Consider the following 13,113-nt stretch of genomic DNA (forward strand, 5'->3'; position numbering starts at 1 on the left):
GGTTGCTCAAAGCCCCATCCAACTTGGCCTTGAACACTTCCAGCCATGGTCCAGCCACAACTTTCCTGTACCAGCATCTCAACACCCTCACAAGAAATAATTTCTCCCTTACCCACTTTATTCTTCTGGAGAGGAATTCTACAGGGTCAGTCCATTTCCACAAGCTGGAACACCAGGATGAAATTAACCATGCCATAAAAATTATTTCAATTACCAGCTTTGCCCAGGACCATTGAGTGAAGGACCACAATTAGGCAAGTCTATCATGTTCAGCACAAGACAAGGCTCACAGGTCTAGCTTCTAGCTCTGCACCTGGTACCACAACATGATTTGCCAAATTGCTTCCTACTGCCCCTTAATGAACAACTGGGCTCCAAGAGCAAATGGAAAGCGATACTACAGTATGTGTATGCTGTAGGCCTCATCATCCTCAATCTGCAATCTCAGACACATGGTCTTTCATGGAGGCAGTCACTGCATAAAGTTGCCCTAAAAATGCTCTCTCATCCCCAAAATGACTTGGCAATGTTGCTATCTTCTTTTGCCCAGCACTGATTGCCCCGTCAGTGTTTCACCCACAGGCCTCACCCACCCAATGCACAGGTTATGCACAGGTATAACAATGCAGGTAAGGGTAAAAACTTTAAAAAAGGTACTTGAACAAGCCACATACAACTGTAATGGTACATAAAGAAGTCCATCTCACTCTCCACCTTTTCTACGTGAGAGCTGGCATAGCTCTGTGTGAGCTGGTCCAGTGTAACAAGAGGTTACTTGTTACTTTTAACTAGAGGTTAAAATTAGTCCAACTTTTGGGAATACTGGCTCCAAAATATGCTTCATTGGTGAAAAAAAAATGGGCAGCTCTATAAAGTGCACAGAGTGACATCACTGTTGGCAGTTTCTGGATAAACAGAATTGTACTTTTTTTAGGATAATCTTGGTTTTCCTTAATAAATTGTTTCTGCATAAGAAAGTCTGAAGAGCTGAGAATTCTAATTCCTCATAGCAGTTTCTTTTAATACCTAACAATGCACTCTACATTTGGCATTTAAAATCCAGGGAACATGGGCACATAGTATGGGAAACTACATGCAACTTTAGTTTTTGCTTTGGCAATACAAGCTTAGGAATGGGGCTTAGTCTCAAGCCACCAGGCAGGTGAGATCACTGAAATATTTCACTTGAAAACTGTTCCTGCTTTGTGAGGTGGGGAAGAATAAATCATAATGTGCATTACACTGAGTGTCATACTAAGTCATCAATTATTTGATGTTTATTGTGGTTTTCTCTGTCTGCAATGTAATTTAATGTAGTCCTTTATTTATGATGGTCCTGGGATCATCACAAGTCCATTATAATATCTATTGTCATAAAACTATTGATATACAACTCAGCCCCTGAATTATCTGTTAACACACAAAACCATTTAATGTGTAGTTCCAACCTCTCAATTGAAATTCTCTCAATAACTTTTCAAAATGCAGATTATGTAATGAAATCATGATGTAAATTGCCTATTACATAGTTGAGTGGAGTAATTTTTCCTTACTATGAGAAAGACACTGCGGTACTGGAGTGACTCCAGAGAAGGGCAATGGAGCTGATGAAGGATCTGGAGCACAAGTCCTATGAGGCTGATGGAGATGAGGGTGCTGAGTGTGAAAAAAAGAAGGCTCAGAGAGGAAGTCATTCCTCTCCACAACTGCCTGAAAGGAGGCTGCAGCCAGGTGGGCTTGGTCTTTTCTCACAGGTAACAAGCACAAGGAGAAGAGGAAATGGCCTCAAGTTGCAGCAGATGAGGGCTGGATTGGATATTAGGACAAAGTTCTTCACTGAAAGGGCAGACAAGCATTGGAACAGGCTGCCCTGCACTGGCAAGCGGTAGTACCACTGCCTCTGGCAATGTTACAGAAGGTGTAGATGTGGCACTCAGGGACTCAGGTTTAGTGGCAGACCTCAAAGTGTTACGTTAACCATTGGACTTGATGAGGTTTGAGGTCTTTTCCAACCTTAATGATTTTATGATTCTAGGTAGAGAGAGGAGCCTAAGGGGAAGGAATGAAGTTGAGCTGGGGAAAAGGGGCAAGAAAGTTATCCCAGCATTTGTCCTTCTGTCTCCCATTAACCTCCCATTATTTTAAATCAGCAACAGATTGATTTTCCACATGTCAAGATGTTCTGCTGTGACAAAAGCCAGGGAGCAATCCTTCCCTCTTGACCTATGAGCTTTTTCATTCTCTCTCTAATCCTGCTGAATAGGTGGTGAGCATTTCACCCTTTGCCAAGGCTATCCCACCACAACTCCAGTTATTTAATTCAATAAAAATTCTCCTCCTCCTCCAAAAAGTGAGCAAAGAGGAATAAAAAGTAATGACTTTATCCACTAATTAAGGTACTTGATACCGTGACTGTCCTCTAAACCCCAGAAAATATCATTGACAGATGGGCCTTTTTGAAATTTGCGAGTATGCCAAAGCAAAACAAGTTGAAAACTCTGAGGTTTTGCAAGCTTTTGCCTATTTAATTCCTGGGAAAAGAAGCTGAAAGAAGTTTGTGAGCCCCTTTAAAATGTACTTACCGATGCTGCATGAGATATTAGTCCCATGAGACCCCAAGTGAAATTTAGGTTTGATTTTGCTAACCACTTGCATCTTATACAAGTACTTTAAAGTTAGTCCACAGGCTTGGGAGAGAACTTATTACTCTACAACAGCCTGAAAGTAGTTTGTAGAAAGGTACAGATCCATCTCTTCTCACAGGTGACAAGTGACAGGACAAGAGGAAATGGCCTCAAGCTACGCCTCGGGAGATTCAGGCTGGACATTGGAAAGAATTTCTTCACTGAAAGGGTTTTCAGGCACTGGAATGGGCTTCCCAGGAAGGTGTTTTAGGAAAAAATGGATGCAGTACTCACTTGCTGTAGTCTAGCTAACAAGGTTGCATTCAGTCATAAGTTGTACTTGATGACTTTGAGATATTTTCCAGCCTAAATATGTGATTCATTGTACTAATTTCAAGAAACTAACACACAGATTTGTGGAGTGGAACTTTTTGCTGTTAATTTGCCATGAGTGAATTGAGAGCGCTGTATGCTTAATCTGAAAAATACAACAAAATGGGATTTAGACCTCAAGTCTGTGACATGAATGAGAAAAAATTCTGAGTTTTAGTAACCTTTCATCCTGTTTACATCTAGCTGAACCTCCCTTCTGCTGGTGTTATTTCAATGTGATCATGGCTGGATCATTCATTTCACCTGAGATTTCCCTGCAGAGCTCTGCTCTGAGCATTTGACCTGTGACAGAGAGCTGAGATAAAGGCCTGGCCCCACATGGGTATCCCATTTCCCTGACACAGACAGGTGAGTGAGATGGGTTTTCAAGAGACCTGCACATAATGCAGGTGGATGGCTGGGAATAACATGTTCACCCTTCATTTCTATCTTTGTTTCTCTCCACCTCCTCCATCTGTCTTGCCACCTGTTGTCAGTGTCTGCTGCATCTTATCTTCAACAGCTGCAAAAAAATGTTCTTTAGGATATTTTTCAGGTATATAGGTGCACCACAAATCTTCCAAGCCCATAGTAACAAGCAGCTCAGCAGCTGCAGGGCTATGTTATCTTTCATACTGCTGGTGAGCATACTTGGAGATTCTGTGGCTGTAGGCCCACATTTATTCACCTCTTTTTTCTAGAAGGGATACAAATACAAAGGGATGACCGCTGTGGGACAGCATTTATATTCTGGATTGCACTATTACATAGCTTCTCAGACTGCAGAGCAAAATTGCTCAAGGTAGCTGCAGCTGTGGAATTTGAAAGAATTTTTACTTCATAACAGACAATTGACATCCTCTTAGGTCTATTATGCACCTCAGCTAGATAGAAGAGAAAATTTTTATCACCCCAGAGAGAAGCGAACCTCAGAAATTACCACTTCTGACATGCTAAAACATTTTTACTAATTTTTACTTTTCTTAGGTATCTTTCTCAATATTATTTTTTTCCATGCTAATTGTATGATGACCACACTAACTAAAGCTGATACAAGCTTTATATATATGTGTGTTATATATAAGAGAAAACCTGCTTTTTGCTCCTTCAAGCTTAGGAATGCTTTTAAAACCATTACCCAATGTTGACTGTTTTCTTACTTTATTTCAACACAGGCCTCTTATCTGCAATCTGGGGAGTATGTACAACATGTGTCCACTGTGGCAGCTCCTTGGGTGTGGTTCTCTCCTATGTAAATACATATATTCCCCTCATGGGTTGCATTGCACCTCCCAGGTCACCCCTGCTTGTCAGTAAGCCAAACTACCTCTGGTACATCAGGGGTGATACAAACCTTTACTGCCCTGGGAGGGCATGATTATGCCACTTCTCATTTGCAGGTCTTTGTCTTGTACCTGTATTTATATAATTTTTTGAGGGGTGGCAGGGGCTACCATCACTGTGTAGGTACTGATAAAGACAGACATACTGCTCACATTCTGTGTGGCACAAAGGCTTCTTACACAAAAAACTGCTAAAAGAAAGGTCACATTTATAACTCTGTTTTGGGTATTGACAGGAGCAAATTCAGTGGGTGCATACTGGGCATTTCCATCACTTTTTGTAAACAGAGGCTTTACTGCACACTCCACTGCACACCCTACCACACCCAGATGAGATTTCTGCCTTCCCAAACCAATGAATCATAGGTGTTGCACCTCTGGTAGCAATTTTTAACCCAAACTGTGGCAGAAGCTGAAGCCTGGCTTGCAACACCCCAGAGCATTGGCCCCTCTGCTGTCGATGTCAGAGAGAGAGAGAGAGAGAGAGAGAGACAGAGAGAGACAGAGAGAGAGAGAGAGAGAGAGAGAGAGAGAGAGAGAGAGAGACAGAGACAGAGAGACAGAGAGACAGAGACAGAGACAGAGAGACAGAGAGAGAGACAGAGAGACAGAGATGGAACATTTCTGGTGGAGATTTTACACAGAATTAATTGCATGTGCCACCTCTGCCTGGGGAGGGCTGTGGGTGCAGCCAGGATGACCCCTGATGGCTGATCATGCCCGCTGGCCTCCCACTCTCCTCCGCTGTGCCCCCTGTGCTGGGGTGAGGCTGGCGGCGAGCCCCTTGCAATTTTGGCCTCTCAAGATTTGAGGTCCTCAAGACTTGAACCAAACTTTGCAATGTTGTCTTTTTTTCAGTTGTTGATCAGTAGCTGTGGCTGAACAGCTATGATTAAGCAATTGCACTGTGAATGTTGCATGCTTAGCTCACCTTTTGTTTTGAGAAAAGAGAAGACAATCCCAAGATGAATGGACCCTCTGGATGAGCTGCCAGGAGTGAAGGCAGCAGGAGGGGGCAGTAATTGAGGGAAGGTAATTCCAGCAGTGGATGGCCGTGATCAGTCTCATCGACCACCAAACCCTGACCCAAAGGGAGGGAAGAACCATGACTGCAGACTAACTACTAGATCTTGGAAAAGCAAGAGATAAACCAGCAAATACGGGTTTGAGTACTAATTAGGAGAAAAGTACAACACACAGCAAAAAACCGCTGATGCCTTTGTTTGTTAAAAGGTATAAACAGTGTAGAGGTTTGATGATCACAGAACCAGCCTTTCGTGGGTTACCTCCTGATTCCCTGCTTTGAGCAAACTAGAAAAAAGGCGAAATACTGCATGACAGAAGCGTTAGGGTTGGAAGGGACTTTTGTAGCTCATCCAGTCCAAGGCCCTGGCAGAGGTAGGGTCACCCAGAGCAGGTGACACAGGAACATATCTAGTTGGGCTTTGAATGGCTCCAGAGAGGGCCACTCCACACCCTCCCCGGTGCCTCCTCAGCCTGCTCCACTGCCCTGCCACTCTCAGCATACGGAAGTTCTGCGCCAGGCCAAGCGGAGGTTCAAGAGGCCGCGCTCCGCTCCGTCCTGGGTCCCTGTCCCGCCTCCGAAACCCGCCCAGGCCGTGTGAGGGGAGGGGGGCGGGGCGTCCGTCAGACCCCGCCCCAGACCCTGCCCCCACCGGCCCGCCGAGCCGCCAGGGGGCGCTGCCGCCGCTGTGCCCGTCGCCACCGAGGCCGCGGGGCCGGGGCAGGAGCTCACGATGGAGGCGCCGCCGGTGACCATGATGCCCGTCACGGGCGGCACCATCAACATGATGGAGTACCTGCTCCAAGGTGGGCGGCCGCGGGGTCGCGCAGCGCGGGCAGCCGCGGGCAGCGGCGGGGGGGAGGGGCTGCTGGCGCCGCGCACGGGCGGGCCGGAGCGCGCTGGGGCGGGCGCGCTGCGGAGGGGGAGCCCCGCTCGGCCTGGGGGGAGGCGATGATCGCGGCGCTGTCTCCGCAGGGAGCGTGCTGGACCAGAGCCTGGAGAGCCTCCTGCACCGCCTGCGCGGGTTGTGCGACAACATGGAGCCCGAGACCTTCCTGGACCACGAGATGGTGTTCCTGCTGAAGGGGCAGCAGGCCAGCCCCTTCGTGCTGCGCGCTCGGCGCTCCATGGACAAGAGCGGGATGCCCTGGCACCTGCGCTATCTGGGACAGCCCGAAATAGGCGACAAGAACCGCCAAGCGCTGGTGCGCAACTGCGTGGACATCGCCACGTCCGACAACCTGACGGACTTCCTGCTGGAGATGGGCTTCCGCATGGACCACGAGTTCGTGGCCAAAGGGCACGTGTTCCGCAAGGGCATCATGAAGATCATGGTGTACAAGATCTTCCGCATACTGATGCCGGGAAACACGGAGAGCATTGAGCCGCTCTCCCTCTCCTACTTGGTGGAGCTCAACGTGGTCGCGCCAGGAGGACAGGACATTGTTTCTGATGACATGAGGAACTTTGCTGAGCAGCTGAAGCCTCTAGTACACCTGGAGAAAATTGACCCCAAAAGACTAATGTGACTTAAAATCTAGGCGATTGAGGCACTGGTTTGGTGTTTCAGAAAAGGATGTTTTTCTAAAAAGCTTTTTGTGGGCAAATCAAAACAGAAGGGAATAAAGTACTAAATATCTGTTTTGTCAGTTGCAATTAGTGCGGTTTTCTTTCACTTGTGAATATGAACAGAAGTGGACACTTTAAATTAGCACTGTTCAAAAAATCTGTAAATGTTAATACTGATAGTTTTCCTTCTCTTGCAAGGGAGATAGGCTTTTTAGGCTATTTCCTAACACTTTAAGAATGTCAGACTTAATGGAATTCATTCCTCTGTGTACCCAGATCCCACTGCTATCGTAAGTTTCTTCAGAGCACCATTCGAGCACCTAGTCATCCAAAATTTGTCTTTTCAGTAATATATGGAGTTAATACCCTTTAATGCAGGAGGTACTGTCTCACACAATCATAAACACAGAAACTGCTGTATAAAAGAGCAACTAACAGTACACCTCTTCACCAAAGCTTATGTGACAGGAACAGCTACTTGTTAAGGAAACTGTTTCATCTGATGTAACCAAAGTTAGAAGTGGAAGAAAATCTAGCAATATTAACATTTGCAAGTGGTTTTCGTATCTTTTAACATGTTCCATTATTTTCAGTGGAATTAATTAGGACAGTTTTAGTTAATTAGAAAGTAAATTACAGGGTACTTTTTATTACTGGACTTTTCACAGCTGACAGCTATATTGAAGTGTTAAGAGCTTTTTATTAAAAAAATTATTACAAAAAAATTAGCAGCTGCTATTTGAATTACTGGTGATTTTACTTAGCACTTCTCTTGATAGTAGGATGGTTAGTTACCCTAGTATTGCAGTAATAATTCAGTGTCATTTGAATTAAATTTGAGAGTTTTCAATTACAGTTCAGTCAAAAAAAAGATTGGGAAGGATAAAGGAGTTCATTTAAATTTCTCAGGTTCTTTACAGAGGACAACAATTTTAACCACTGCTAAAGTATACCAGCTTCTGTCAGAGACGTTGCCACCCTTCAGCACTCCCAAGTGATTTATGAAACAACTAAAGGCAGAGGCCATTCTCAGAAAAAGCTTCAAAATGTTTTAAATAAACAGCTCCATGTTTAACTGGTTCAGCGCTAACATCCCACTGCCACAGGCTCTAGTGTGGGGCGTGGGGAAGCCTCAAGTACTTGAGCACCCTCGGGCTGAAGACTGAGCAGTGAGGCATCACCAGCTCATTACCTAGACTACAGCTAATTTCTGGAGGGTACAAACACACCTACAATTCTGTTCATACTTGGGCATGGCTCATCCTCACAAAGACAGCACACTATCCTGGGCCTCTGAGCTGGAATTCCTTCATATACAGGGCATAACTTTCTAAGAGCTGCATGCTCCATGGTTGAGTTGCAGTCCTGCCCCAGGAAATCGGAATCCTCAGGGCTGCTGTCATATTTTGCCACTCTTAGCACTGGTTAAGAATCACTTGCTACTGACTTGTACAGTCTGTGGCTTGTCTCTTGGCACACAAAAGTTTAGGAAGTCTTGTGGGTGACAACAGGTCCAACTGTTGATCAATCCAAATTAATAAATAATTTAAAAAATATTAATTTTAAGGAGAATTAGTTTAAACCCTGAACACTGCAGCAATCCACAGTACCAGGCTTCCTTATGCTGGCTGTAGTCCATGCACTGAAGAGGCAGGTGTGCAAGAGAAGAGCTTACTGAATCAATGGCTACAGATGGGGACACTTTGAGGTTGCTAATGCTCAAAGGTGTTCCTTTCTTCAAACAAAATGTATTTTTCTCCTCCTATAAAACTTAGCTTATTAATGGTGGAGACTGAAGATGGTTAGTATTAGTAATACACACCAGTAAATTGTATGGCATAGCCCCAATTATCGCTTGTCATCCAGGGTCAAATTATATTGTAGTTAAACAGAAATGCTCAACATCTTCATGGAAATTATGCAATTTTAGAATTATACACATAAGTTATGGGACCATGAATGTGAAATGTGACTTTTTTTTTTTATTTTTTTTTTAATTTGGGGGTTTTCTTTATGCCAGGGAAAATAGCTGCATTCTCTAAGGTCAGAGGTTACCTCAGGACTCTCTATTTTTTGCAATATATTACAAGATGCCTGACACAGCTGAGCTTAAGTTTTGTTGCTGTTCAAGTAATGCCTTCGTTTAGTTCAAACTGTTCTTCCAGTCCTGTGTACCTGTAAGGTTTCTACAGTTTTACTGATTTTACGTAAAGAAGTAGAAATCACTGTATAACAAATAAAGGTAGGATTGTGATTGATCCATTAAGCACCACCTATTTCCCCTATTAAGAAGGGGAAGGGCTCATGGAAGCTCATCTCAGTTATGAAATATTACTCTTACTTTGGAAAAGCTGTAAGTTTACCCTTTGGCACATCTTAGTCCTGGATTGCTGTTCTTCCCATGGAAGTTCCCACAATCTTGTTATTCCCTACAAATGAAGAGCTGACATACTCTGGGAGTGCTCAATATTATAACTACACTGTACCAGGAGCACCTTTTAACACCCTTCTACTTGCTCGCACAAAATTATCTTTTCAATGTATAAACTAATGTGGCGTTCAGGTTTTCATCTCAGTAACCTCAGTAAAACAACTGCTTTCCTTTTAAATGTTTTCCATGCACTACAATATTGTATATAGCTATATTAATGATTTAAAAGGTAAAATTGGTTAAAAGGTAAAATATTTTAAGTTTCTCCAAACATTGGAAAGTTAAAAATAACGAGAAGCCAAGATTTTTCTTCATAATTTTTAATACTTTTAAATACTGGTTTTAAATTTGTGATTGTAACATATAAGAGCCAACTTCTTTAAATTTTTAAAACTTATCATTAGGATCATAAAGCTATTATAGAACAGTTACAGCTCTACACACTCAAGGTACTCAAAAATATGATTCATGTTTTAAATCTGTAAATGAACAGTGGCAATTCAAATACAGCATTATCTTTACAACTTGACAAAAATACAGGTGGACAATCTGATTAAAGAGAATCTGCACAACTTCAGATAAGCCAGCTTAGCCCAATTAAGTAAAAGGTAAAGTTTTTTCAAAGTGCATTACATTTTTCACAGATAAACTTGTCAAAGATTTTCAGGTTCTCAGACAGAAAAACAACGACCATCTCATCTTCATTCCCAGTACAAGTTCTATCAAGTCAAGTCCTTCAGATTTAGTTTTGCAACATCCAAATTCTCCAAACAGATGCAGATATCCAGAGCACAATATCTGATGATTGCTTCATTTTCAGCCTTTTGAACTGGTTCAGCTTATAAAATAACCATTCTAGAGTCAGAAGCTGCTTCTGCAAAGACCACCACAGCTGCATTAACACTCTTGATCTGTGAACAGGAAGAAATGAACTCAGAGCGCATAGACCTGGCAGTGACTGACAAGAGGGATGGGCTCAAGAGACAGGGTAAATTGTATAAAACCATAAAAGCAACATCCCTTCCAGAAGAAAGGATCTAATGGCTACTCACACAATCTGAGAGGCCTACTGCCTTTTGAAATTATTTTTTCAGAGGTCCATTAATAATGACTTCTCAGTCATGTAACTCCTTCCATAGTCTTTAAAAAGCCTCTTACAAATCTGATTGGGCAGGGCTAGCTACAGTGAAGTAACAGTGCCTTTATCTAAAAGTAAAACATAGTCTTTACAAATAGTATCTGTAGTGTCATTTTATTTACAGAATAAATCGCAAAATTACATCACATTTAGTGCAAACGCAACTAATGATATAAGTTTATATACTGCTTTGTAAACTTTCCATACCTTTGTAAAATAAAGCTATCCTATTAAATTAATAAACTTGCCCGTGTTCCAACAATTACCAGAAATGGCAAATAAGGAGTTAAACTCTTTATATTTTGGACTTTTTTTTTAAGTTCCCATCAGTGGCTATGGTGGAATGTACCACTGCTTAGTTGATTGTAAAAAGATGAAGTACATTTGAGGTATAAGATTTTGTTTTTTAACGTTGGTATATAAAATGCTCACTGGTGATACAGTAAAGATGTACAAATTTTCATCTTATTTGCCTTACTAACATTACCATTAGGCACTTTTCTACATATTCAAATGAACAGAATAACTCTGTAATAAGGCATATTCCATGCACACCATTAGAGAAAGGCAAATAAAAAGGGAAGAGTTATGGAGCATGAAATCTGCATGCATGTGTAATTATGTGTTAGGTATGGTTTCATCTCTACAGAGAAGATGAACAGAGAAGTTTTTCAACATTGTGCAGATCGCATTGAATCGTTTACCAAATCTTCACTAAGTTACTGTATTATATCTCTTTTCAGGCACCTAGCACACTATATCAAATAAATTTCACTTTCACCTTTCTTTTGAATATATCTGCAACTTTTTTCCTCAAGATACAGTTTAGTGTAACACTGAGTAGTCTCTGAAGAGTCTCCAACTACATGACATGGGTAAAAGACCTCACAGTCAGTACTAGCCCGACACAGTCCTCTCCTAACAAGTATCTCCAGAATCAAAGGCAGGCAAACATCTGACATTTAAATTTTCACAGCAGCTAAAGGGAACTTTCCAGGAAGAATTATGCATTGTTATAGCTCTGATGGGTTTTTTATCAAGAGGCAAATAATTTTCTACGTGAATCTCATAGCACAGCTTTATTGAGATGAGGAAAATACATGCAGGATCTGAAAATATTGTACTCATCTTCAATCCAGACTGGGAATGTTGTTTTATGTAATCCAAATTACTTCAATAAATATTACAATGTACCTTCTCACAGCTTTGGGAAAGCCCCAGATATCCAAGAAAGGAGTCCACAGATAGCATGGACAGATATCTCCTAGGTTTTAGGCAGTCTCTTGCCCTCTCAAACAGAATCTTTCTAGGTATTTCTGGATTATGTTTAATAACAAAAAATCTGCAGCACATATTACATAACTAAAAAATACAATAGAAATATAAAGATATCTGGAAAAAAATAAAGCTTTTCACACTCTTACTCCTTCAGAACTAAAGATCGTCATAAGAGTAAGACAATAGAAAAGGCAAAGTCATAAGGATATTGACAGCCCTCAGATATTAACTGGCATTTTATGTAACAAGATGATTCATTCATTATAGAAACCAGCAGCAATGAACTGTGATTATACAAAGCAAAACAAAACCTACCAACAAATTACCTTGGTTTTACTGAAGCCACTCCTCTCAACACCCCCAAAATACTACACAGATTTTTGTGCATATAAAGCACATACAGTATGCTATATGTGCATTTGTTTTTTGTGCTTTTTACACATGCACAAAAACTGCAAAAGTATCTTAGGAAGGTTGGCAATAAAATTCTACAACTTGTTTAAAATTAACACAATAGCCCATGTTGGTGATTCAAAGTTGTATGCGGTCTTCTTCTAAAGCAAGCAAATAAAAATAGAGCCATATACATGTTATCAATACATGTGTTTATAATTACACACTGCTTCAGCAAGAAAGTTAGCATGAGAGAGCTATTGTTAAATATTCAGCTCCATGTTGTTGCAACACTTCTTCATTTCAGTATACAAAGCCTAGAACCTGGGCCATAAAAAGACTGTAGATCCTTCGTTCCAGAATGGAGTGCTCTATGCATGGTCACTTCTCCAATGTGGAATGCTCACCCAGTCTTGTTCCGATTGCTGCAGGTAAGAAAAGAAAATAATACAGCACTGAAAAGTTTGTATACTACTAGTAAAATGAACTCGTTTAACACCTTAACTATCATCAGGAGTGCTATGATCATTTGTTAACTATTGGCTTATGTTTTTAATGCTTTACCTACACTAGTTCTCTAACAGTTCACGTTTAAAATTGTGAATCATTACAGGGATACCTGTCATGGAAGAATGAAACAACGAAGACTTTTGGAGTCTGACACAGTATATAGAAGCCAAAAACAGAAGTAACCTATGTCATACATAGAAAATGTAAGAGACACTCATTTTCAGATGTGACTGAATGATGCTGTAACACTAGCACAACTAAACAGAATCCTGTGGCTTGACATGACAAGCTACATGAAATGAAATATATAGCAGGAGTCTAAACTAACAAAAATTAGTTAAGCGTTATTTAACACTAAGGGGTTCAGATAGCCTTGAAGTGATCAAGAATCTTCGTCTAATGTCCTATCATCATCATATATAAAGTTCAAA

The 13,113-nt window shown here is 41.5% G+C and overlaps 2 protein-coding genes across 4 annotated transcripts in view; one reads left to right on the plus strand and one right to left on the minus strand.

Annotated features, from left to right (window-relative positions):
- Positions 1-6,029: 6,029 nt before the first annotated feature.
- On the plus strand, positions 6,030-7,012 carry MED18 (mediator complex subunit 18). Its single transcript, XM_086868933.1, has 2 exons — positions 6,030-6,169; positions 6,339-7,012. Exons 1-2 carry the CDS (start codon positions 6,097-6,099, stop codon positions 6,890-6,892), a joined length of 627 nt encoding a protein of 208 aa, XP_086725059.1. The 5' UTR covers positions 6,030-6,096; the 3' UTR covers positions 6,893-7,012.
- Positions 7,013-9,667: 2,655 nt separating this feature from the next.
- CERT1 (ceramide transporter 1) overlaps positions 9,668-13,113 on the minus strand; it is a 79,862-nt gene continuing 76,416 nt past the window's right edge. For all 3 annotated transcript variants that reach the window (XM_086868919.1, XM_086868920.1, XM_086868921.1), the window contains one exon: positions 9,668-12,597. The gene's annotated coding sequence lies outside the window, so the exon portion shown is untranslated. The remainder of the gene's footprint in view (positions 12,598-13,113) is intronic.

Source organism: Cyanistes caeruleus, chromosome Z, assembly GCF_971803275.1.
Source record: "Cyanistes caeruleus chromosome Z, bCyaCae1.hap1.1, whole genome shotgun sequence".
Lineage (NCBI taxonomy): Eukaryota > Metazoa > Chordata > Aves > Passeriformes > Paridae > Cyanistes > Cyanistes caeruleus.